General features: G+C 38.6%; 2 protein-coding genes across 6 annotated transcripts; one reads left to right on the forward strand and one right to left on the reverse strand.

Annotated features, from left to right (window-relative positions):
* Nucleotides 1,409-5,498, forward strand: LOC109235486 (protein-tyrosine-phosphatase MKP1-like). 3 transcript variants are annotated; one of them, XM_019401612.1, is made up of 4 exons: nt 1,409-1,482; nt 1,570-1,635; nt 2,176-4,787; nt 5,017-5,498. In XM_019401612.1, exons 3-4 carry the CDS (start codon nt 2,283-2,285, stop codon nt 5,089-5,091), a joined length of 2,580 nt encoding a protein of 859 aa, XP_019257157.1. In that variant the 5' UTR covers nt 1,409-1,482; nt 1,570-1,635; nt 2,176-2,282; the 3' UTR covers nt 5,092-5,498. The 3 variants fall into 3 exon arrangements, with proteins under 3 accessions (XP_019257157.1, XP_019257156.1, XP_019257159.1); XM_019401611.1 differs by lacking the exon at nt 1,409-1,482 and having other exon boundaries at nt 1,494-1,635; XM_019401614.1 differs by lacking the exons at nt 1,409-1,482; nt 1,570-1,635 and adding an exon at nt 1,846-1,985.
* On the reverse strand, nt 6,534-15,238 carry LOC109235487 (coilin). 3 transcript variants are annotated; one of them, XM_019401617.1, is made up of 16 exons: nt 14,904-15,238; nt 13,694-13,758; nt 13,278-13,607; nt 13,015-13,188; nt 12,276-12,351; nt 10,495-10,596; nt 10,282-10,383; nt 10,158-10,199; nt 9,885-10,059; nt 9,374-9,405; nt 7,954-8,502; nt 7,739-7,810; nt 7,514-7,654; nt 7,260-7,413; nt 7,107-7,154; nt 6,534-7,002 (listed from the first exon to the last, which is right to left on the reverse strand). In XM_019401617.1, exons 1-16 carry the CDS (start codon nt 15,093-15,095, stop codon nt 6,818-6,820), a joined length of 2,439 nt encoding a protein of 812 aa, XP_019257162.1. In that variant the 5' UTR covers nt 15,096-15,238; the 3' UTR covers nt 6,534-6,817. The 3 variants fall into 3 exon arrangements, with proteins under 3 accessions (XP_019257162.1, XP_019257161.1, XP_019257160.1); XM_019401616.1 differs by having other exon boundaries at nt 9,885-10,047; nt 10,134-10,199; XM_019401615.1 differs by having other exon boundaries at nt 10,134-10,199.

The raw sequence follows: 25,677 nt of genomic DNA on the forward strand, positions 1-25,677 counted from the left end.
ATAGGTTAATCCAATGATTTTTTTTTCTTTCAATAGTTAACTTAAGAATAAGATACTTTTTTGCCTAGTTAAACAGAATTAAAAACTTTCTTCTATTAACTAGTCATTTAAAAAAGATTTTTGTGATTATCATACATTTAAAAAAAGTTGACTAATTGTTTCAAAATATTTATTTCACAACTACTATAAAAGAAAAAAGAACAATAAATAATTTACAAATTAACATGAACAGAAATTAAGATATTTATATTATAAAATCACTGAAAGGTTGTTCAGGAGGATTCCCAATCCCAACAAATGGTATTTGGATTTGGTTTGATTAGGTGAGCGTTTGGACATAAGAATTGTAAAATTCCAGGAAAAAACAAAAATAAATTTCAAGGAAAAATAATATTTGAAGATTAGAGTTGTGTTTGGAAATGAATACAATTTTGGTTATTTTTGAATTTTTGGGAGTGATTTGAAGTGAAATTTTTTGAAAGATAGCTTTTTAGAATTTTTCAAATTTTTGAAAAATTGCGAAATTCATCTTCAAATAAAAATTAAAATTTCATGGCCAAACACTGATTTCGAAAAAAAAAAATTGAAACAAAAATGAAATTTTTTTATGGCCAAATGGCCCTAATAGTTTTTGAAGAATTATTTTGAAAAGAGTTGCGTGCTTAGGTAGTTTCTGAGAAAATGCTTTTCTGGATAACATTTTGATACTGCAAAATCTGTTTTTAGCTGTTTTGGTTTTAGAAAAACATTTTGGTTTTCTTTCTAAACACAAAAATTCTCAAATATTAATCTAAAACTTTTGCCTCTAGAATATGTTTTCAACATTCAAACATTTTGTTAAAATTAATTTCTATTAACTAAATCAAATTTGAATTCTAAATTCAAAAAGACAAACTTAAAGTTAGTATCGGAAAAAAAACATTCCCTCCGTCCTAATTTATATGAGTAGTACATTGTTTTTAGTCAATTCCAAAAATGATGTCACATTTTCTTATTTAAAAATTTATTTTATCCTTAATGAATTGATTTATAGCTACACAAATATCTATGATTTACTTAGACCTCAAATTTCAAAAGTCTATCTTTCTTTCTCAAACAATCAAACATAAATTAGAACGGAAGAAACGCTTGATATTTATATCAAATCAAATAATCTAATTGTGACAGTCAAAAATTAAAATGAAAATATATATCAATTAAATTTTATTAAATAATAAAATTTTATGCAAAATGCATGATTTGTTTGGTGTAAATACAAATAGGACTAAATTTTTTGTATTATCCTTTGTATCAAATGAGGTTATTCTTGATTACTAGATTATTAATAAATTAAAAAGAAAATAAAGTTCATCATGCGTGACATGGCAGTTTGACCGATTGTATTTGAGTGTATAAACTGCCAGCCTGTCATTTTCACATTTTTGTTTGGCGACTCCTCTTCTCTCTCATCCTCCTCCTCCTTCTTCAACAAGCTTTGAATTGGTAATTTCCCCATTTCTTTTTTCATTTTCCTTCACTTCTCTTTTTCATCATCAATCATTTTCTATTTATACAAATACAATTTTGCAGTAATTTTTCAAGAATCAAATGTCTGCTACAAGCACGCCAACCACCAGAGTTTTTCTTTTATGTCCAGTGAGTTTCTTCCGACTACTGTTTTTGTTTGTTTTAATTTATTATTAGGAGTATATTTTATGCAATTCAATAGCTTCAATATTTGAATGCACTTTTTTTATTCTTTTATTATGTGGGTTGTGTTGTTTTTCGTTGAATTCCTGTCCCCCCATAATTGCCGTTCTTTTACCAAGTCGTCTTTTGTGTTTGATTTGCTCTTTTTTTTTTTTTTTGTGCTTTAAGCATGCAAAAAATATTGGAGAAATGTTCAAGGGTTTTAGGTGGGGGAAAATTGTCATAAAGTTTGAATCTTTGAATGGTTTGTTTCTTTTCAACTCCGAGCAACCACAAAAAAGGAAATTTTATTATAGGTAAAAATTTGATCTTTTTCACCTCACCGTTCACTTTTGATGTTTTCAACTTTGAGCAGCCACAGAAAGGGCATTTTCATTTTGTGCTTCTTGTTACTTTTCCTAGAATGAGGATTTCTTGAATTTTAGATAAAAATTTGATCTCTTTACCTCAAGTTCACTTTTGATGCTTTCTTTGTGTTTCTTTCAGCTGGGTTCTCATTGGATTTCTTGAATTTCAGTTGAGACTTGGATACTAATTGAGCCTTCCTAGACCAAACCCTATATGGCTGTGATTGGTTATTTTGATGTCTAGAAATGTTGGGGGTAGATGAGAAGGACAGGGTACCTGGTGGCAATCGGAAAACGTATGCACGGTCTGTTTCCTGGTCTGATAGGTCCCCTACTAAGTCCAGTGCCAAACCACAATGGAATAGTAAAGCAAGGGCTTGTTTGCCACCCCTTCAGCCTCTTTCTATTACCAGACCAACTGCTGAGGAGTGGCCTTGTGCTGGGTCGGATGATCTTGGCGTATGGCCTAATAATCCCCCTACTCCAGGTGTTAGGCTTGGACCGGTCAGCACCCATGAAGGTTCAGCTACTAAGCGGGCTCCGCGAGAATTTGAGTTCAAGAAAGACAAGCTTGCTTTCTTCAATAAGGAATGCTCTAAGATTGTGGATCACATTTATTTAGGAAGTGACACCGTGGCAAAGAATCGTGATATTCTCCATGAGAATGGAATCACTCATGTCTTAAACTGTGTAGGGTTTAGTTGTCCCGAATACTTTAAGGATGATCTCGTGTACAAGACACTCTGGCTGCAGGATAGTCCAACTGAGGATATAACGAGTATTCTCTATGATGTCTTTGATTATTTTGAAGATGTTCGTGAACAAGGTGGGAGAGTTTTTGTGCACTGCTACCAGGGAGTGTCCCGATCAACCTCTTTGGTTATTGCATATCTTATGTGGAAAGAGGGGTTAAGCTTTGAAGATGCATTCCAGCATGTAAAAGCTGCAAGAGGAGTGACAAACCCGAATATGGGTTTTGCTTGCCAACTATTGCAGTGCCAGAAACGAGTGCATGCTCTACCTGTGAGTCCGAGTTCTGTGCTTAGAATTTACAGGATGGCACCTCACTCCCCATATGATCCCCTTCATTTGGTGCCAAAAATGCTGAATGAGGCAGGGGCTGAAGGATTTGATTCTCGCGGAGCCTTCCTTGTTCTTATTCCTTCTGCTATATACGTGTGGATTGGGAAGCATTGCGACTCTGTAATGTCAGATAACGCCAGGGCCGCAGCCTTTCAGGTAATCCGCTATGAAAAGGCTCGAGGTCCTCTTATAATTATCAATGAAGGCAAAGAGCCTTCTGATTTTTGGAGTGCTCTTAGCCATGGGAGCTTCTTCACTGGTGGTTGCAGCAAAGAAAAGACCAAGGTCGAAGCAAGTTTGTTAGCTGGAACTACAGGCATGATTACTGATAATATCATCCAGTATATTGGTCAAAAGAAGGTTGGTGAATATGACCTTGATTTTGAAATTTTCTACAAAGCACTTGCTGGTGGGGTTGTTCCACCTTTTCCATTATCAGGTACTGAATCTGAGATGCGTCTTCCAGCAAGAGAGAATGGATGGAGTAGATTGAGGCGGAAGTTTTCCAGTGGAATAATGAAAGAATTTATCACAGCCTCCAAATTGTACAGTCATACTGGTGGCCAAGCGAGTCCTGTACTCGATAAAATGGACACAAGTAAAGAAGTCTCTCCTGCTTTGCCTTCATCGCCTTCAAGTCCTCAGTGTGATTCACCAGATTCCTTTTCTTCTTATGCAACCAGCAGTCCAAGTTTTAGAGATGTGGGGAACTCTGGTCTTGATTCTGAGCCTTTGCTATCGCCATCACCTTCATTTAGCTCACTTGATTCTCTCTCTTGTTTTCTTGTTAATAAACCAAAGTCTGATACCACATCCCCCTCACTCTCACCTTCAACCTCAGATTACTCCAGTTCTTTCACCTTTTCTCCCTCATCTTCTAATTGGTCCGACTTGGCATACCTATCTGCACAGCCTTCACCTACAAGATTTGAATACGAAGATCCTAACTTTGTGAAGAATGATTCCTTCAAAGAAAGTTCATCTTTACTTTGTAAAGAAACGTCCCTTCCAGCAGAGGAAGCATTTCCAACCTGTCGTGCTCTTAGACGGGCAAACAGTTGTTTACTGTACAAAGAAGCTTTCCCCTCACTAGCCGAGCGCAGAGGCAGTCATCCTCCTCCTAGGATGATGTTACGCTGCAATGATGATTCCACTCAAATTTCAGCAAAGCTGGTGAGAACATCCTCATTTTCTCTCCCTAGCTTTGGAGACGATACAATGAAGTGTCTTGAGTGTGACAACCTTAATGACCGAGATTTTGTTGATACTAGTAAAGAGGAGCTAATGTTGGATGCTGAGAGTTCGATTACTGACAATCAACTCCCAAATGGAGTTCAACCTGACGATGTATCTGGCAGTTTCTATGACCATCCAATTGTAGTTGCAGAAACAACTGATTTAGGTCTTTACCAGTGGCCTTCTATGCATAAATTAAGCTTGGCTTCTGGGGTTTTTGATTCGAAGTCCGTCTATATCATAGTCATTCCTGACTTGAATTTAGATGAAAATAGTTTGTACATTTGGGTAGGGCGTGATGTGCAATGGAAGGAAAGTCCAAATCAAGTGATCAACAATGAATCCATGTGTGAGGATGGTCATGTCCATTGGGAGAAAGTTGGACGCCGTTTTCTTATTCAGAAGGGCCTGGCTACTAGCTCTCTTGTTCAGGTACTTATTCTGGTTTATTAGTTCAAATGGGAAACAATTGATAATGCGTGTTCTTTCTTTATTTGTTAGTTGTTGCTTCCTTTAATGTCCCATGTATCTGCAAGGTCTTTTGTTTAAAATTTGTAACTTGTATTCAAGTTCTTTTCAAGCAAGTGATGTAGAGAGACTAGCTTTAAGTTAAATTTCTTGTCTTTTTAACTTAATTCTTGTTATTTTGAGTTGAATGCAGATAGTGAAAGAAGGTGAGGAACCCGATCAGCTTCTTAAGCATCTGCCTTGTTTCTCACTTGAGAAGACATATTAGATGTAGTAGGGATAGAACACTGTTGTCGATCGGTTGCTTCTTCAATCCTTCCGGTTAGTGTGAGCATCCCAGGCAGTGAAAGTTGAAGGTTTCTGCTTGTGTGATGTGATACAAATTTATCTGAGGAAGAGCAAACAAGCTGCTGTATATATAGATATATATACTTTTTGTTGAAAATAAGTGTACTGCTCCTTTATTCCTGTTCCTAGTACACTCACCACCAATATGTGTGTGGAACTTTTAGCATTGTTACATACCCCAAATTCTCTTTTATGTTTTCATCATAAATTGTTCAATCTAGGACCAAAGCTCCTTAATTCAATCTTGGAATTTACATGCCTATTGTAAGATATTTTATTAGACATTCTTTTTATTTAACTGGTAACTAAGATATCAACTGTTTCTTCCTTGTGGAAATTTCAAGGAGTGATTATTTAGCATTTCTTTACTGATATTACGAGGTGTTTGGACAATGTTTTATTGAACTTAAAAAAAAAAAAAAAGAGAGAGAGAGAGTATCTAAAGTTGAAATTGAAATATTTTTTGGATTTATTGCTTATCTTTTTGGCCGATATATGTAAATTATACACAGTTATACACGTATTATTATTGTTATACATCTCCGGCTATTTTTAGTTTAGTTGATATTTTTAGTTTAAGCGATTGGTGGGCGATTATTTAGATTAATTCTTCATATTTTAATTGTGTTTTGACATGAATTCACGTAAAAAGCAAATTGCAATTGTGAGTGAACCAATATTTCACATAAAATTGGCAAATACCACAAGGCTCGAAGAAAATGGTACCTACAATCACATAAAAAGTTAAAAACCTCGAATGCCAGTTGCTAAGCAAAAAGTTGAACCATAAATACTGCGTAATTGAAATAGTCAAGGGTGTCTTTCTTTCAAATGCCAAACTCTTGCAAATATTGCGATACTTGGGGATGACACTAGTGGAAATAGTTATGAAATTTCTTGGACACTTAACTGCATGATTTCACTAATCTTTCTTTCCTCCGTGAGAATAGAAATAGCTACTTTTTTTTCTTCCGTATCAATTTATACAAGGTAGTTTAACTCGACAAAAAGTTTAGAAAAGAAAAGAACATTTGGTTTTAAAAGCTTAAAGGATAAAAGCTTTGCAGGATAATTATATTTGTGTAGCTATAAAAATTTCTCGATAAAAATGCGTAAAATAAAAAGTTCAAAATTGAATTATTTTGAAATATAATTTTTTTTAAAAGGTGTCATAAATTAAAACGAATGAAGTAACATGAAATTTCTTGAACACTTACACGCACGATTCGGCCCATCTTTCGCATTATACTGTATTGGTTAAATACTTAGGGTCAAACCATTATCGGCAAATTACTAAACTTGGATATTCAAATTGAAACACTCATTCGAAGTCACTCACGGAGATACAAAATCTCTCTCCAAGAACACCTAACTACTATCCGTTGAACAGTAGGAATACGGAGAAGTGGATATTATGTCCACCAAAACTAACAAAGTGTATCTGAAATGCAGATGTGAATGGCTATTCACATCCTTGAATTCCTTTACAACAAAGCTCATTAGAATTTAAGAAACAGTCTACATAAAACTTCCCCGGATACGTTCATAATCGACAAGTTAAAACATAGTTCATTCTCTTCATTAGTGACAATTTTTCAAAATTAGAGAATGAAGCATATTAACATATATGCAAGTTCAACTTCATCTCATATTTTGTTTTGGGATCTTAGGATGGCCATTGTAGGGCCCAGCGCACCGCCTCTCATGGATCGATATGACCACGAGCTCTTCCCAGAACTCGGCTTATCCCAACTACTTTCCTGAGATAATTCTGTCTTCTTGGCCTTTAGAGTTTCGCTGAATTGCTCCCACAGGTTCACTCCGCCATTTCCTGCAAATCACATAGAGAAACTGGTCGTCATGATCTAGCTATGAAATTAAACTACAATAATGAATTCATAAATCAGTAATCGGTAAAACATTAGTCGTTCACACCTGAAGGGGTAGATTGTGTTTTTTTCCCATTGTTTACTTCTGCAGCACCTGCAACAGTCAGATATAAGGTCCCAAAAGAAAAGGATAAAAAAACATGCACTTCATGTTTTAACAATACCATTCCTTAAGCATGGGAAAAACAATGAAAATTACCAGCAGATGGGGTTTCAGTTTTCTTTTTACTGCTTTCAATCACTGGAGTGGACTCATTGGCAGCAGAACCTTCAATAACCCGACCAGGAACTCCTGCTGAGTCTGGAGTACCATTTTTCAGCAGACGCACTTCAAGAAGTGCTGAAAAATCTATCTGCAAAAAAGATGTGGTTTAGTATTGACACTCAAAATATGCATAACAATAACACAGATGACACGCATAGGAGTGAGTCAGCCAACTTTCACTGAAGTACCTCCAGAGATCCGTCTTCATTATAAATAGAGCTATCTGGTTGCTTTGAAGACTCATCCTCACTAAAAATGACTGGAAATTCAGCTACTGGTATCAGCAGAACTCTATTTGCTTCAGAATTACACCACGATATTTTCCCAATCTATATGACAGAAGGGAATATCAAATTTACTATCATGAGCCTATCAATCAGAAGTGCATAATATGATGGAGATAAGTTATATACCCGATAGGAGGAAACTTCAGGGGTCCAAGTTGATGATAACTCTAGCAACCGGTATGCAATCACAAGACCTTCCTGCCAAATTTGAAGAACAGTTTGTCTAAATACTAAAATTGCGTGTTACTCAAATCAATAAATACTAGACTCTGAGTGCGTCGTGTGAGTCTCAATTAACCAAATATATCAGTGGAACAGATGCATTGAATACAAGAACAAACCTTGGGCACACCAGAAAGAAAAGGAAGTGTATTGAAGTCAACTGATTCATGACAATGAGGCTCTTTTTCACCATTCACCATCTCAGAATGTTCTTTGTTTGAACCTAGAGAATCATTGTTTTGGGGAAACGAAACTTTTTCTTGACCCCATTTCTGTCTCTCACGATTCACCATCTCAGGATGTCCTTTGCTTGAACCGATAGAATCATTGTTTTGGGAAAATGGAACTTTCTCTTGACCCCATATCTGTCTCTCTTGATTCATCATCTCAGGAGAATCATTGTTTTGGGAAAATGAGACTTTCTCTCGGCCCCATCTCTGTCTCTCACGATTCATCACCTCAGGACGTTCTTTGTTTGAAACAGGAGAATCATTCTTTTGGGAAAATGAGGCTTTCTCTTGGCCCCATCTCTGTCTCTCACGATTCATCATCTCAGGACGTTCTTTGTTTGAACCAGGAGAATCATTCCTTTGGGAAAATGAGACTTTCTCTTGGCCCCATTTCTGACCCTTTTTCTTGCTCATCATGCCATTCCACCTGAAACTTTCCTGCACATGATATGGAAATTCATCACTTGAAAAAAGAAAAGTTATCCCATTAAGTGCATATATTTCATTTCATACAACATGCCTACAACTAGCCCTGTCTCCCACACTGTAACCTATATCATTATGCTAATCAAAGATGGTGCAATTTCCAGCAGCAAATGTATCAAATAAGTTTTACAAAGGCAACCAATTTTCTGGTTTTTGCGCCGTCACATCTAAAGAGAATGGAAGAAAAAAGGAAAAGGAGGATCAAGCATCCTACTGAAGATTATTGATACCTATCACAGCAGATAGTCACTACTTTGTAAAGGATAAACATGTCTATGCTACAATAGTTAGTGAAGCACTTCTGAAATATCCACCAACCATGAAACACTAACGAAAAACCGATAATGATTATGACAGATACAACACGAATATTCAATTGGATGAAACTACGGTTGCCAAAGTATTTTCTTTTCTCCAGTTGTTACAATAATACAACATCTGAAATATGGTGAAAATCAATAACACTAATAGCATTATGTGAGCTTCCACAAAGTATAGCTGCATAACTTTATTTCGTAGCACAATCTCATTTAATTCCATGTTCATCATGAAAAAGTAAAAACTGATGAATATGCATGAGTCCTCCCCTTTATTTCCCTCTTTGGTGCATCTTTCAGCTAACCATCCACTAAGCCTTTAAGCGATCTGAAGTTAAATTGTAATTGCTTGACATGTTGGGACTATCCGTAACACATTCTTGAGAAAAGGTATGCTCAAAAACTTGGATTTCAAGATCTAAAACTTTTCATTCGGAATAAGACACAGAGTTTCAAGGAAAAATCAAGAAAAAGGAGCATCATAGTACAATTTGAGCAAAACATACCACTTCTACTTGACTCTGCTTCGAAACTAGTTCTGCAACAGCCAGAAGATTTATGTTAGAGCTTTTCCATAAAAATTAAGAAGATGCAAGACTGACACCATTGAATCAGATTCATATTTTAGAGTGGGCAAGGAATTAATACATAATCTAGAACCCGTCACCAAGAAAAAAGAGGGGGAGGGAAAAAGAAGACTAGCGAACGAGGAAAACCAATAACTGATAAGAATCCACGAGTTGTACTAAACCAAGGCCCACTGCACCAATCAGTATGCCACACCAAATTTGAGCATGTTATATCTATTCCCTTGGCGCGGACAGAAAACAAAGATTAATGCCAATTCCCAACTACAAGTACCAAATTATGACCCACTTCAACTTTTCAGCACAATCAATCATCTTATAATTTGATAAAATACAAGATTGTGTAATAGTTACTGAAGTGGGAAAGAGCTACAGGTAAATATGCGTGTATTGCAAGAACGTGTAATCAAAACAGAGAGGGGCGCAATACCTTTTCCCAGAGGTTCAAAGCGAATATGACCAGGTCTTATCTCAACTGGAACAACGTCATCTTCTGTGTCACTATTTTGACATGATTTTCCAGACGATTTGCTTTTTTCTTCTGCATGCTTTTCTTGGTCTGTATCTCTATTCTCATCTTCACCGTGAAATTGCTTCCAATGCAACTACACACGTGAGACTGTGTTGTCAACAAAAACAGAAGTAGAAATAAAAGATTTGTCTATGTTAGATCACTCACTAGTCCTTTTGGTTGGCCAGTTACCTCTTCTTTTTTAGCTTTAGTTTTCTGCTGCTTCCAATTTCGCTGCAACGTTTGTGATTTAAGTTTCCAGCACATGAAATAGAAGCAACGGGAATGTAAGTTTTATCAATATATTACTACTCACGTGTCCCTTTGGTTGGCCATTAGCCTCATCAGTCACTCGCCCCTCTGGTTGGCAGCTAGGCTCTCCTCTTCGAGCTTTAGCTTGCAATTCTTTCCAGTTCCGCTGTAAGAATTTACCCAACAAAAGTTACATTGTATGGCAGTAATAGTTGGCATCCTTATTTAAAAAAAATGGCAGTAATAGTTGGCATATCTGCGCCATTTGATCACTTACCAGTCCTTCCGATTCAACAAGTGCGTTCTTCTCCTGAATTTTGGCCATCTCTCGCAACCATTGCCTTTTAACCTTTTTTCTCCTGGCAGTTCTACTAGGACCCTGACAGAAAGAATTGACAGTTAAGTACTTGAAGACAATTAAGTTAGATCTTCAAAAGCAAATTTGAGAAATGCAATTCACCCTGAATTTTCGTTTTCTGGACAAGTCAAGGTATTTATCAATGTGCACAAGTCGATGCTAATATACAAAATAAAGTAACTTAAACCATTAACAACTTCCAAGTTCCAACTAGCCAAAAACACTAGTATTTTACTAACTTCACAATGCAATATAATCTTTTTAGTTTATCGGAAACAACCTCTCTACCTTCTAGGTGGGGGTAAGGTCTGCGTACACACTACCCTCCCCAGACCCCACTTGTGGGATTACACTGTGTTTGTTGTTGTTGTACAAAATGCCAGCACAATTTAAATCAATCTATGATGAATCCTCTGAATGGAGTCAGAAGATCCATACCGCGAACACCAACTAGTTTCGGATTGAGCCGTTTGATTGATTAAAAAGTACACAGTGCAATATGGAATGCTACAATTGAAAAGCTTAAACGGGTTCGAAATTATCCAGAGAAATGGGTCTGCTGTTGTGCAGTGGAATTGGTATTGAAGACAATGATCATTTTTTACTACAAAATGCACAGTGACTTGTCAGGTGACTTGTCAGCTGAGGGATCTAGTTTTACCGATTGTTGATTGAGGAAGGACCTGTGTCATTGCTTTGTTAAAATAACTCAGGACCTGTTTCATTGGTGGCAAGGATGCAAGCTCACAAAGGAGCTGAAGAATATTTGGAAGAATACACCATCCTGTATAGTGTATAGCATGGTTTTTGTGGAACGGAAGGCCAAGGAATGACGACCGCAGGTCACCCTTTGAAGTTCAAGTGTCTCAGCGTATTAGGCCTCTGATGTAAATGTCTTTTATTGCTGATTAGGAACATGGAAGAATTTATAGACTTGTTATATGATAGGATAAAGGAGGAGGTACATTTTTGTAATACCAGCACCACTTACTGCTGGTATGAAATCTTTAGCTTACTGAAACCCAAAAAAGTACACGTTGCAATATAATTTTTCCACTGATGGTGTCTGGCCAGCTAGCCTGCTACAACACACAAGCATAGGAATTGAGTAATCCTCCTACTATAGAATCTTATCAATCTTGTGTGAGTTTGACTGAGAGCAAGTGCCCCATGTAAATAATCATTGCAATATCTCGCCTTTCTATGTAAGCATCTCATGTCTAGTAACAACAACAACAGCCCAGTGTGGTCCCACAAGTGGGGTCTGGGGAGGGTAGGATGTACGCAGCCTTACCCCTACCCTAGAAGGGCTGAGAGACTGTTTCCGATAGACCCTCGGCTAAAGAAGGTGAGAGAAGTCCTGATAGCAAGTAATAGCAAAACAATAATTAGAAAACTACATCGGAGATAGCAACAGATAATATGAAAGGGGTACGGGGTACTGATAACAAGTAGCAGCAAGGTAACATATTTAGAAAACTAATTCCAAGGCAGCAAACTACGGAATTACCAATGGAAGCATCTCATGTCTAGTGAAGATCAAATATTAATCTTTCAAAGTTTATGACTATTTCTTCCAAATTCTGCTGACCAATAGAAGCAATTGTGTAAAGAATTCTATGTAAACAGAAAATGGATGGGAAAAGACAGCTATTTTATGAACCTTTTTTCTTTTGAGAAGGTAACAAAATATTACGAACCTTTTTTTTAGTTGCATCGGAGTTGGGGGTTGTTGTCTCTATATTCTCCACACTGCTTTTTTGAACCTCGTAATTTCTATAAAAAGAGAGAACTTTTGAGACAAGCTAGAGACACATCAAATACATTTATGCAAGATAAAGAAAGAGATAAAACTCGCACTTGCAAATGCCTCTACCAGCCAAGAGTCAGAGAAGGTAAACATTGCACGAAAGAGAAGAGGTCTCCACAGCAAGGGGTAAGCAATTTCTCAATTTTAAACGTGAATGTCAAATTGTACTTTATAATTCAGATTACCCCCTTTTGCATGATAATGTCAGATTAACTTTGTCAAGCCACCACAACCAAAAGTTGAATTTCGGATGAAATTTGAAGTATATTGAGAAGAAAAAGAATTCAAAATATTCACCTGCAGAACATGGAAGGAAAAATGGGTTCTTGCCTTTTAAATAGAACTGTAAAGTCCAAACACAAAAAAACATCATATTCTATACAACAGAGCAACCAGCAAAGAGCATACATAATCAAAGCCAGAAACTAAACCAAGAGAGTCAATACCTTTAATTATCTTTTAGTATTTGAAACTATACGAAGGAAATGGATCCTCAATCAAGAAGCAAGCACAGAGCCAGGTACAAAAGTAATGCACCAAGAAGGTTAGCAGAAAGAGAACATATAAAACCAAAAAATATACTGCCGTAATAACTCATAGAAAGGGATTACAGCTTCCAAAGGACATACTTTTTCGTGCTGGGAGTAATAGGATTGTCCTCACTACTCTCAGCATTTCCTCTATTATTCTCCATATCTTTGTTTTTTGTATCAGATCTATTCTGCTTCTTGCTAGTAAGATCTTGTAGTTTCTTGGTCTGCTCATCAAGCTTCTCCTTAACATCAGAACTGTGTTTCTTTTTCCTATGATGAACAAAGGATTCAACAAGTCATTTTTAAAGCCACAAATCTAGGCAAGTTTAGAAACACCAAAACAAGAAATCAAGAATTACTTTGAGCTAGGAAGCGTTTGATCTGATGCTTTTCTTTTCTTGGAAATTGTAGCATTTTCCCGGTGTGAAGTATCTTCCTTTGGCTCTGCCTCTTCTTCCTTTTCAGAATCATCTTCAGACTCTTCACTGTCAGAAGACTCATCTTCACTATCAGAAGATTCATGGCCAAACGCTTCATTTGCCAATAACAGTGGTCCATCTATTTCAGGTTGCTTCTCAACAATTTGGAGATTCTCAACTGCATTGGGACCATCATTGCCTTCGACAGCTAAAATCACCTTTTGTCCATTATTTCCGTCGACAGCTAAATGGCCTCCTTTCTTCTCCACACTAAAGCAAAAATATCAGATTAGAGCAGTTCAATCTACATGAGAAACAGAGAAACCTCGGGAGACAAATCAAAAATCAAGCAAAACCTGACTACATCTTTGTCCTTCAAAATATGTGTTGATTCAAAAGGAGGCAAGACAAAACCATCCATCTGCATGAAATGACAAGAAAGTGAGCCCAAACCAGAGATAATGTTCTTTTCAGTTCCCCTCAACACCACAAACTAACCAAGCACACCAGAGAAGAAAACTCACAGCATTGAATCAAATAATGATAACTGGGAGCCAGAGTTGAAGCAAACAAAAGCAGTAATCAAGAGGAAACAACTCAAGAACAGAATGAGGGGGTTACAGAAACAATGCAAACTAATCAAGTGCACATGAGAACCATAGTGCTCAGAAAAGAAAATCCACAACATTGAGGGTGTATTTGGCTGCAGAGGAAGACATTCTCCGTGAAAAACGTTAGTGCTTGATTGAGGTTGAGTATATACCCTTGTCCAGAAGATGGGGAATAGTTATGGGGGTTTGGTGTTATTTTCAAGTATCAAAGGTTAACAACGATGTCAAAGTGTTGGTTGAAGCAAGTAAATATGGAGTAAGAACTGAGATATTTGTAAATGAAAAGAACTTCCGCCTATAAGTGAACAAAGTCATTTTTCGAAAATTCTTTCTGGGAAAATGTTTTCCCCAATTCAAGGTAACTAAACACTACAAATTGATTTCATCAAGGAAAGCATTTTCCATTTATTTTTTTTACTCCATACCAAAAAGACACCCAATCCAAAAATTACTACTATAAGGTAGGGGACACATTTGAGTAAACAAAAGCAGAAATCAACAGGAAAAAAGAACTTGTGAATCTTAAGGTAACACAAAAAGAGTTTAATTTTTTCTTTTTTAACTTAGGGAAAAGAACAGCTATAGGCAATAACTGAAGCAAACAAAAGCAGTAAACAACTCAAGAATGTAAGGAATAAGAAAAAAGATTCAACCTTTTCTTTTAACTTAGGGCACATGCAGAAAATAAAAAAAAAGAAGAGGGAGGGAGTTACAGAGACACCCACAGCATGGAATCCAAAAATAATACTATATAATTGAAGGAAACAAAATGAGTAATCAACAGAAAAAGAAAATCAAGAATGGAAGAAAACATTAAAAAAATTATCTTAGGGCACAGAAGCAAAACCCACAACATGGAATACAGAAATGATAAGGTAGAAGCAAGAATTGAAGCAAACAAAAGCAGTAAACAATTAAAGAATGGAAGTAAAACATAAAAAGATTGAATATTTACAGAGAGGAGGATGCCATGAGGACAAGAAGCATGGAGCTGAAAAGTGCGGAGAAGATAAGAAGAGAGATCATTGATGGTTGGGTGTAGTTGGGGTTTGAGAAGGAACCAAATCCTTTTGAAACCCTCAGTTTTTTGTAAGTCACTTAGAATGTCAGGGTCTTTGAACAACAACCGAAGCCTAACGCCCTCCATTTGTTACATGCAAACCCAAAGAAAGGAGCAATTTCTGGTGGCAGAGACTGAAGACCCTCTTCTACTTTAAACAGTTAAAACCCTTGCTGTTTCCGGCAAAAACCTCACTATAAATTGCCCAACTAGTCCATTTCACCCTCTATTTTCTTTGTTACAATTTCCAAAGGCTATATTTATGTTCTGTTTGGCCAAGCTTTTATGGGGTGAAATTTAAAAATAGCTAGATTTATAAGTGATAATTGAAAAATAGCGACAGTTCAAAAGTAATCGAAATTTAAGCTCTTTTCATGTAAAGATAAATCTGAACGAAAATACTATTCAAAATCTGAAAAATATTCCAACATAATATGCTGGAGTTCTTTTTACATGTGAACTTCAATAATGGCTATTTTTCAATAATTTTGCAAACACTGGCTACTTTTTAATTACCGATCCGAAAACTGACTAGCTCTTGCTATTTTTACTTTTTATAGTGTCAAAAATATTTTTGTTTTGTTGTGCTATTTGGCTAAAAGAAAAATAAGGCAAGCATTCTTAAATATGTTATAAATTCTTTTAACAAGCGGAGAGGAAAGATTTAAGTACTTATTAATACAAATCCAACATGTAAAATTAGAATACATTAATTTCAACTCTACTAAAATATCAGGAGAATAATTTTCAACATTTGAAGGTGATAGATGGAACTTCTTTTCTTCCTCATAATTTTATGGGGTTGAAAGTCCATGGATTATCAGCTGGAATTTACTTACAATTCAGTGATTGTAACTCTAACATGTACTATATCACTTAGGGAATTTAACATTTGAGTAGTTATGGGTTAGAGAGAGAGATGCTCTACCTTCTCTCTAAAAATCCCTCATCAGACTCCCTAGTTTTTCTTTTCCTCATCTTTCCCAAATGAACACTAAGGAATTAAACAACTTGAACCAAAAAGATTTGCCCCTCAACGCCTTAACAGGAGAGAAGACCACACAAGCATTAACAAATGAGCGAGTAACCCTCATGGTAACGCCAGGCCTTCCCTCACTACCCCCCCCCCCCACCAATGGACATGGAAATTAGTAGAGATCAACCCACGGGTGAACTAGCAACAGGAGCAAACGACAAAACAAACCCTACGAAGAGGATATCCTTCTTGGACACCTTGATTTCAAGTAATATCGCTAACAATGAACCAGAGGGCAGCCAAGTTACAGTACAACAAAACATGGACTCCTATGAACCGGAAGATGAAACTGATAACTACCCTAACCCAGAGTTCTTCATTCCCATTACCTCGTCGGATAAGGAGCGTATATACAAAAACTGGACCAACGCTCTCATTATCAAAATGTTTGGCAGGAGAGTTGGTTACCAATTTCTTCAAAAAAAACTACATGCGATATGGAGACCAACTGAAACCCTATCTCTGGTGGAGCTAGGATGCGACTATTACCTAATAAAATTTGCTAAGGAGGAGAATTATAACAAGGCTCTTCATGAAGGACCATGGTTCATGGGGAATCAATTCCTCACAGTAAGAAAATGAGAGCCCAGATTTGTAGCCTCCAAAGTTGCGCTAACATACTCAGCTATATGGGCAAGACTCCCGGAACTACCCACTGAATTCTATGACTATGATATACTCCAAAAAATTGGAGGAAATTAGGACAACTAATACGCATTGATGTCTGCACCAAATCCGCGCTAAGAGGTAAGTATGCTCGACTATGCGTATTAGTACCCATAGAAAAACCATTCAAAACCTACATTGTGATCGGCAAACATATACAACGAATTACCTACGAGGGCTTCAATCTCCTATGCACAAATTGTGGCAGGCTTGAACATAACCTAAGTAGTTGTCCATACCAAAATCCAAAGATGGCCGAACAAGAAGGTACAAATCCATCCAAGATCTTGCCCAAACCAAACATGGTGGAAGCTATCACACAAAAGATTGACCAATGGACAATTGTATCCCACCAAAGAAAAAACAAAAAATATCAAAATAATCCACATAACCTAGCCAAAAAGGATTGACTACCAAAAAGCCTAGCCAAAGTACACAACAGTGGCAAAGAGCAGATGCTGCAATTGCCCAGAAGCAACCACTGAATAATGAGGAAAACCAAAACCTAATGGACAATACGCAGCCTCTAGGTGGTAATTCTGCACGTTCCCCTACAAACCAAAGCCAACAAAAGGACAATACCCGACACAAAGACCTAAGACATCAACATCATCAAGACAAAACAATCTCTAGCCTTTACACAAGGGACCATGATATAACCAACCCGGAAATACAACCCTCCCCCATTAATTCGACCCTTAACTCATATATATCCTTGGGCATTAACTCCTCCCAAATAAAAATCCAAGAAAGCCCTTTAGTAGTAGAACCAGCGGAGGAAAGCCACAAAGAACAATCAATGGATATAGACCCTACTATACCTACAAATAACCAATCCTCCTCACTAATGCAAAACCTTAGTAGCCCACAAACTAACACCACCATTTCACCCCTGCAAGCCACCAGTCCTCTACAACATAACCATAGTACAAATCAACCTCATTCCTTGTCAACCCCAAGTCAAAATCCCATTAATGAACAAGACATCTTGATTCCTAGGATAGGCAAAACCTTTTCAACACTTAATGGCCCTACTACCAAAGTAACGGATACAAATAGGCACTCAAATACTAGTAACGAATCCCTTACTCTACAAGACATAACCAAAAGAAAAAACAAACCACAAGATGCCAAGGCTACAATCCAACAACCACAACAGGAGGTTTCCAAGGGCACAAAGAAATGTTTGGACGAGGCCACAGCTCACAAACCAACCCCAAACCCCTCTGATCTTCACCACAAGGCCCATACAACCAGACCATGCTCCCCAATCTTGGTTGGAATGGGGTCTCATGGGCCATGCTTTGAACATAAGCCTACAACAAGAGGGGAGAGATCTTATAGTCCAAATAGGGGATCCATATTATCTAGCCCAGATTGTAGTGGAAGGGATGCAGCTGGGCCTAAACAATGCCATGATTCGACCATGGATGAGCTCCCACCAGCTTCACCCTATGACACTGAATCTAGGACCACACCCATCATCATGGAGCTCCCATGCATGGCCCCAACAACCCACGTACAGCATATCCAACCCCAACTTACCACTCTACCCGTCCAATGCAAACCCTCCAACCCTAGCTCCTACTTTCCAAACTACCCTAGCTCAGTCAACCCCACACCAATCCGGACAGAATTAACAACCCAGCAGTACCCCCTTAGCCCCTACGCCCAGAACAGTCCCACCCTCACCCCTTCAAAACTCGAGCCAAGCACAGATGGCTCTTCCAACACTACAAAACTCGAGCCAAGCTCTGATGGAAGAGGAGGAAGAAGAGGAAGAAATTCCAAGAAAGAATAATGGAGCACGAGATGTTAAGATACCCAAAAACAATGGCCTTCCAAGCAAGAAAAGAAAAAAGGTACATCTTAAGCTGCCCAGTGGATTTGAGGAAGTGCTCCATCTCCATCAGGAAAATGAACCCCCCAGGTTTATACCAGCATGCAGTGGTTTTAGTCCCAACAATGTTCACTCGCTACTGGACACAACGGGAGAGCACGAGGAGCAGCCACAGCCCCACCAGTAGCTATGAAAGGGGAGTTTCAAGCAGAAACATAAGTATGAATATGATCATCTGGAATTGTCGAGGCGCAAATAGCGCAGAATTTAGACGAGCTTTTAGAACTATGCTGGATTATCATAGACCTAGCATAGTGGCCTTGCTAGAAACAAAAATGGAAGACCATCATGTCTTGATACAGGATTTCGGTTACTCTAGCCTAATCCAAATGCCTGCTAATGGAAACTCAGGGGGCATTGTGCTCATGTGGAACAACGGAGACACAATGGTCGACCAAATTGGAGGAACGGATCAAGAGATACACGCCATGGTAAAGGTACGAAATTTAACAAAAAGTTGGTTATGTTCTATTATTTATGCTCGTAACCTCTTGGAAGAAAGATCAATTCTATGGCAATTTAAAAATAGTAGCAAGTAACTATAAAGGACCATGGCTAGTCGCGGGAGACTTCAATGAAGTCACTCGTGCCTCAGAAAAATTTGGAGGTTTACCCATAAATTATAATAGAGTCTCACAATTTCTAGATTGCATGAACCAATGTGGCCTTGTGGACTTGGGATTTAAGGGCCCAAAGTTTACCTGGACTAACAAGAGCAAGAATTGTAAAAACGTAATTATGGAACGACTTCATAAATGCATTGCAAACACGGAATGGTTAGAACTATTTCAAGAAGCTAATGTCAAGCATCTAACTAGAATCCACTCAGATCATTGTCCAATAAAATTAGACATATTCAAAAGCTTCCCTACTAGCAATATCTTTAGAATAGAAGCTATGTGGTTATCTCACCCCACCTTTTGAGCATTGGTCGATAACTCTTGGTCTGACCAACCAAATATTACTAAAGCCATAGACAACTTCTGTTCCAAGGCTATCGAATGGAACAAAAATACTTTTGGTAATATTTTCAAACGGAAGAGCGAATTACTAGCTAGATTAAAAGGCATCCAGACCTCACTAAACTACCCCCACAGTCAATTCCTCATAAACCTGGAAAACGAACTCCTACACGAGTATAATATTGTACTCAGGCAAGAGGAGGACTTCTGGAAGCTCAAATCCAGGGTTCAATGGATCCAGGATGGTGACGCCAACACAAAATTTTTCCACATCACCACGATGCAAAGAAGAAGGAAAAATAGAATTATTTGTCTAAAAGATGAAGCTGGGAATTGGCTCCAAGATCAAAACCCCATCAAAGACCTAATTATTAACTACTACCAAAACCTCTATACTACGGGTCACAACCAATCTCTGCTCAATAATATATTCCTCTCCTACAATTCAAAAATTAGTGACCAAGACCATTCATACCTTAGTAGTATTCCCACTTCAGAAGAAATAAAAAGGGCGTTAGATTCCTTTCAACCCTACAAAGCTCCGGGGCCGGATGGGCTTCATCCCTTCTTTTACCAGAAATACTGGAAGGAGACAAGCAATCATCTCATAAACTTTTGTCAAGATTCTTTCAAATCCAAAAAAATGCTTAAGAGCATGAATAACACCTTAGTCTGTCTAATACCTAAATGTCAAAATGCTGAAACTATCAGGCAGTTTAGACCTATAAGCCTATGCAACAAGGCTTATAAGGTCGTCACTAAGATTATTGCTAACCGCATTAAATCCCTCCTACCAAATCTCATCCACCCTACACGAACTAGCTTTATTTAGGACAGAAGGGCTGCTGATAATGCCTTAATCATAAATGAGGTTCTAGACCACTTCAGGAAAACTAAAGGGAAAAATCTAAAATGATGATTAAAATCGACCTGGAAAAAGTCTTTGATAAAATTGAATTGTCTTTGGTCAAATTTTCCCTTAACTCTCTTAACTTCCCTCCTGACCTCGTTGATCTTATAATATCTTGCATCTCTACCACCACCATAGCTATCCCTATCAATGGATCAGAAACTGAATTTTTTGAACCATCTAGGGGTATTAGACAGGGGGACCCCCTCTCCCCGTATATATTTATCATATGTATGGAAATGCTCTCTAGGTTAATCGACCACGAAATAGATTGTTGTAGATGGACTCCCGTCAAAATAACTCCCAAAAGCCCGGAGCTTTCCCATCTATTCTTTGCGGATGATCTTATCCTCCTAGCTGAAGCCAACCAAAAGAGTTATAACTCAATTATAGACACTATTAACAAATTTTGCGATGCTTCTGGGCAATCTATCAATTTTGGAAAATCAAAAATTGTGTTCTCCAAGAATACCCCTACGGATCTAAAAGATCATATTAGCAGCTGCTTCTCAATGAGATATACTAATAACTTTGGTAAGTACCTAGGCTTTCCTATGCCCAATGCCAATCCTAAAAAAAAGACTTCCAATTCATCCTAGACAGGATGAATAATAGACTAAAAGGCTGAAAAACTAAGTTCCTTAATATGGTCGGTAGGACAACTGATAACTGTGATTTTAACACGTTTTATGCCCATACTTGCCTATGCTTTATGTATGAATTGTCATAAAATAGACCCTGAATGCTTACAAAGTGCGCTTGATTGCAGGTTTGAGCGACAAAATGACAAAAGTCAAAAATCGGCTCGAAACGGAGTGAAACCTGCTCAAGTGTCAAAAATCATTGAAGTGGGGACAAGAGGACCTAGCGCAGACCGCACTGATTTGCTGCGCGGCCACGCTAGGAGATTCAGAGAGTATACATTTCAAGGGTTTCCATGCACGGTCCGCTCTCCTTTCCACGCGGCCAGCGCTTGTGTCCACGCGGTCGCGCTTCATTGTTGCGCGGTCCGCGCCCATCAGCCCGCGCGGCCGCGCTACCTTCTTGCGCAGTCCGCGTCCCCAGCTTCAGAAGTGAGTGATCGAAGTCCAAGACCCCTACGCGGCCGCGCTGCATTTCTGCGCGGTCTGCGCCAGCCCCGCAGGGGTATTTTTGTCCAGTTTTTCTAGCCTAGTATAAATAGAATATTTTATTATTTCTAGGTCAAGAATGAGATATCAGAGAGCAGCAGCACTCGTGACACTCAATTTTTAGCCTATTTTGGGTATTTTCATCTTGTTTTTTCGTGGATTCTTGTAGATTAACATCCTAGTTAATTAATATGTTGATTTTATCTACTACTTCTTCAATTTATGTTGCTCTTATGTCTAGCTAAACCCATTAGCTAGGGTTGTGGCTCAACCCTAGTGTGGGTAATTAATGGGTGTGATTGTTTAATGCTTGAATGATGTTGGGTGTTTGCTATTTTGGTTAATTTATGATTTAACTAGGATTTGGTGGTTGCAAACACTAAGTCTAGCTTAGTGGGTCTTGACTCTTCTTGAGAAAGAGTGTCTATGACTCCAAAATTAACCCAACAAGGAATTGGGATGGACCCATGAAAATGGTAGTCCCAATTAACGGGTTAAACCTCGAGAGAGTAATTACCCAACTTGAATCCTAAGTTACTTGGGCTTGTTGGCCTACCCAATTGGTCTCGAGAGAGTCAATTGGGCAAAATCACTCTTTCTACCGAGAGGTGTGAGAGTGAGTGCAATCGTGCAACGGTTATAGCATAAGCCCCATAATCATCATTCTTGTATTAGGAATCTCTACCCGTTAGTTGACCACCTAGGTAAATGCCACGACCCTAGTGTCTTTCTATATCTTGTATACAACCTAGAATTAATATCTTAGCATAATTTAGTTATAATTAGTAGTTGTTAAATTGTCGTTGATAATCATAAAAACCCAAAAATGATAGAAGATCAATTAGAAGCAAACATGCATTTCTAGGCTAAGCAAATATCCAACTCCCTTTCTAGCTCCCTGTGGAAATTGACCCCGATACCATTATTGGGTAAAAGTATTAGCGCCCACTCTTCCTAAGGTTGAGTCCGTTGCGATCACTTTTTGGCGCCGTTGCCGGGGAGTTTACGGTGTTGACTATTTGTGTAGCTAGTTTTGTGTTTTGCTTCTCTTTCCTTCTTTTTACTAACTTTATTTGTGTTGATCCATCAGGTACACATGGCTCTAAACGGAAATGACCCTCTTGGCAATGCCTTGGCGGGGGAGGAGGTTGAAGATGTTGAGCAAGATGAGCTTCTAGTACCTCAAGTACCACGGAGAGGTAGAAATGCCAATGTTAATGCAAATGACAACAATCCTATTCCAGACCCTCCTCCGCCACCGCCAAGAGCGGTACCAAGAGTTCTTCCTAATCAAGGGTACGCGAGTGCCATCGTTCCTCCCCGAATCCGGGCGGGGAATTTTCAAATCACAAATGTCATGTTGACCTTGCTCGAGCAAAGGGGATATTTTACGGGCGCCTCCGGCTAAAATGCATACAAGCACTTGAAGGGGTTCGTAGATACTTGCTGGGGCAGCAAACAAACAAACGTGTCAGAAGATGCGTTGCGATTGAGGCTTTTCCTGTTTTCTCTTCGGGGTAAAGCGTTGGACTGTTAGAAAGGTTACCAAATCATTCTATCACCACATGGGATGAATTGGCGGACAAATTTATTGCCAAGTTCTTTTCTCTCTTTAATTTCCGCCTATACTATTTCTTTGCCTTCCCCTCCTTCCTCTTTGTATTTTACCTCATACCGACCCGCTTCCACCCTTCCTTGCACACATTGGACCGTGAGAGCCAGAACTGTCGGAATTCGTTTAAACTCACACCCGCGTCAAGCCACTTGATACCTACTTCTTTACTTACTTCTTGCTCACCTCGTTGAGTCTCCTTTTGTATTGCTTCAAGATGAAGGCCGTGCATCCTTCCTCCACAGGTAGATCTTATGCATGCAAAATGCGAGCTATTTCCCCTGGATCGCTCCACCGAAAGTCCACCTATTGACCTTTTCCTTTTTCGAAGGACCTCATCAGCTGGACTCAACCTGCGAAGTTAGTAAGGAAAGAAGAGACACCAATTGACTGGAAGAGTACGTATTAGAGCCCAAGAATTTCATTAGCCTGATGGTGTGGAGGAATTGTGTTCATCTCCAGCACCGTGAGGCTCCTCCAATTGTATGGCTTGTGTGTGGCGAGTTTTTGCGTTTTCAAGATCCAAAATAGTTTTCCTAGGCTCATATGATATATGAACCCTTATTCCATGCAATGCATTCACGCCATCTTCACCTCTACGCAATTCTTATGGTTCATATGGCATCCCATGTTAAGAAGCAATGGCTTCAAGAGGATCTTACAACAGTAATCAATAGCACTTGTGTATTTCTACTTTACCACGCCGTGTACAATGTCCACAATCCATGAACAACCTCCCGTACTATATTGGGTTTCCCTCAATTGACTTGTCACACATCGAAATCCACCTTCTCATCACCCCACACGAATGTTTAACTCCCTGCTTCCCATTATCAACACAATGCCTTCCCCGTAAGCTAGAAAAGGTTCTTCCAAGCAATTAATAGGCACTTGTCGAAACTCCACTTCCCAATCCAAATATGACAAGTCGGCGCAGATTTAAATTTGTCCACCCGACAGATGCACTACGTCGATCAACCTAAAGGTCTCTCTTCATTCGACCGGTCCGAGCCATTTGAAGTCTCCATTTGAGGATTGGCCTAGGTTTGCCCAATTCCCAAAGGTCTTGAAGATATGAGTACGGCACTATCAGATTAATTGTCTAGCCCCCAATGTCACAAGGCTACTAAGCAAAAGTTCCGCTACTTCCTAATAGTGTCAGGTAAAAGTAAAAGCTCCAGTGTCTTCTAGTTTCGGGTCCATAGAATGCACAATCGCACTAACTTGGCTTGCGTCATCTTTATTGTTTTCCATCCATTAGAACGCTTCTTGGTGACTAATCCTTCATATAATTTGTGTACCCAGGCATTGTTTTTCAAGTCGATCCACTTAAAGGGACATGATTATGAGGCTCTTCATCATGTCTATGGAATTTCTTAAACTGATTGTCGTTCTTTTGTTTTGCTAACCGGCTGAGGTATATGGTGGGGGTGGTCTTGAGGCAAGAGTTGCTCCTTGTCCTTGGCACGCCGGCTCGGCTTTATATCAATAATGTGTTCCCTAGTAGACGGGTTACGGTATCATGAGTCTCTACCCGACCTCTATCAATCATTATCAAGTCCGACATCATTTCAGCTATTAGTTCTTCAATCACCATTGTTCAACAGTCCAAAGTGCAATCATCCAGCATGCAACTCAATTTCATCATCTCACAACTGATCTCTTCAACCTGAGGCATGCTCACACTCACTCCGACCTCTTCCACTCCTAGTTGTAACCGCCATCACATGATTGTTACCCCTTCGCGTTCACCTTACCGCCTATCACTTGAGTAGCGCACTTCTTGGCTCGTGTTATTTAAAGCTGGAGAATTTGTCCTATTTGCACTCTCTAGGTCCGATAAGATGTGTCTATGCGAAGCCATATGATTGCGTTCAGAATCTTGATTCTTTATTATTCATCTGCCTTCGAATCACATTTCTTCGTCCCATATCAACTATCCAAAGAACTATGGCCCTTATGACTGAAAGGGGGTGGATTGTTTGGTTGTTGGGAACGGGGGGGCCTTTGAAGCCTTGCCCTCTACCACCATTATTCCACCCTCCGTGATTTTCTATTGTTGTTTGTCCAATTTATTGTTGTTCCCACTCCAATTGCCTTGGTTAATTACCTTGATCCCCAAATTGTTAGTTCCTGATTTGTTATTGTTCCAATTGTTAACCACCTTGTTGTTGGTTTATGTTATTCAATTGCGCCTCCTTGTTGATTACCCAAGTGCCTTGGGGCGCCATGTGTTATTCCCTTGATTTTTATTTCTATTTCCTTGGTAGTTATTGACATATTGCATTCCCTCACTTTGATCATCAAAACACTCGTTTGAATAACCACCACATCATTGTTGTTGTCAAACTGTCCCTCACATTACCTTGAGGTTGTTGTTGCCTCTCTTTGCCTCCTTTTTTTAGCATAGAAACATTCTCCATTGCATTGACTTGGGGCGGGTTTCGTCTTGT

The sequence above is a fragment of the Nicotiana attenuata genome, chromosome 12 (assembly GCF_001879085.1).
Source record: "Nicotiana attenuata strain UT chromosome 12, NIATTr2, whole genome shotgun sequence".
Taxonomy (NCBI): domain Eukaryota; kingdom Viridiplantae; phylum Streptophyta; class Magnoliopsida; order Solanales; family Solanaceae; genus Nicotiana; species Nicotiana attenuata.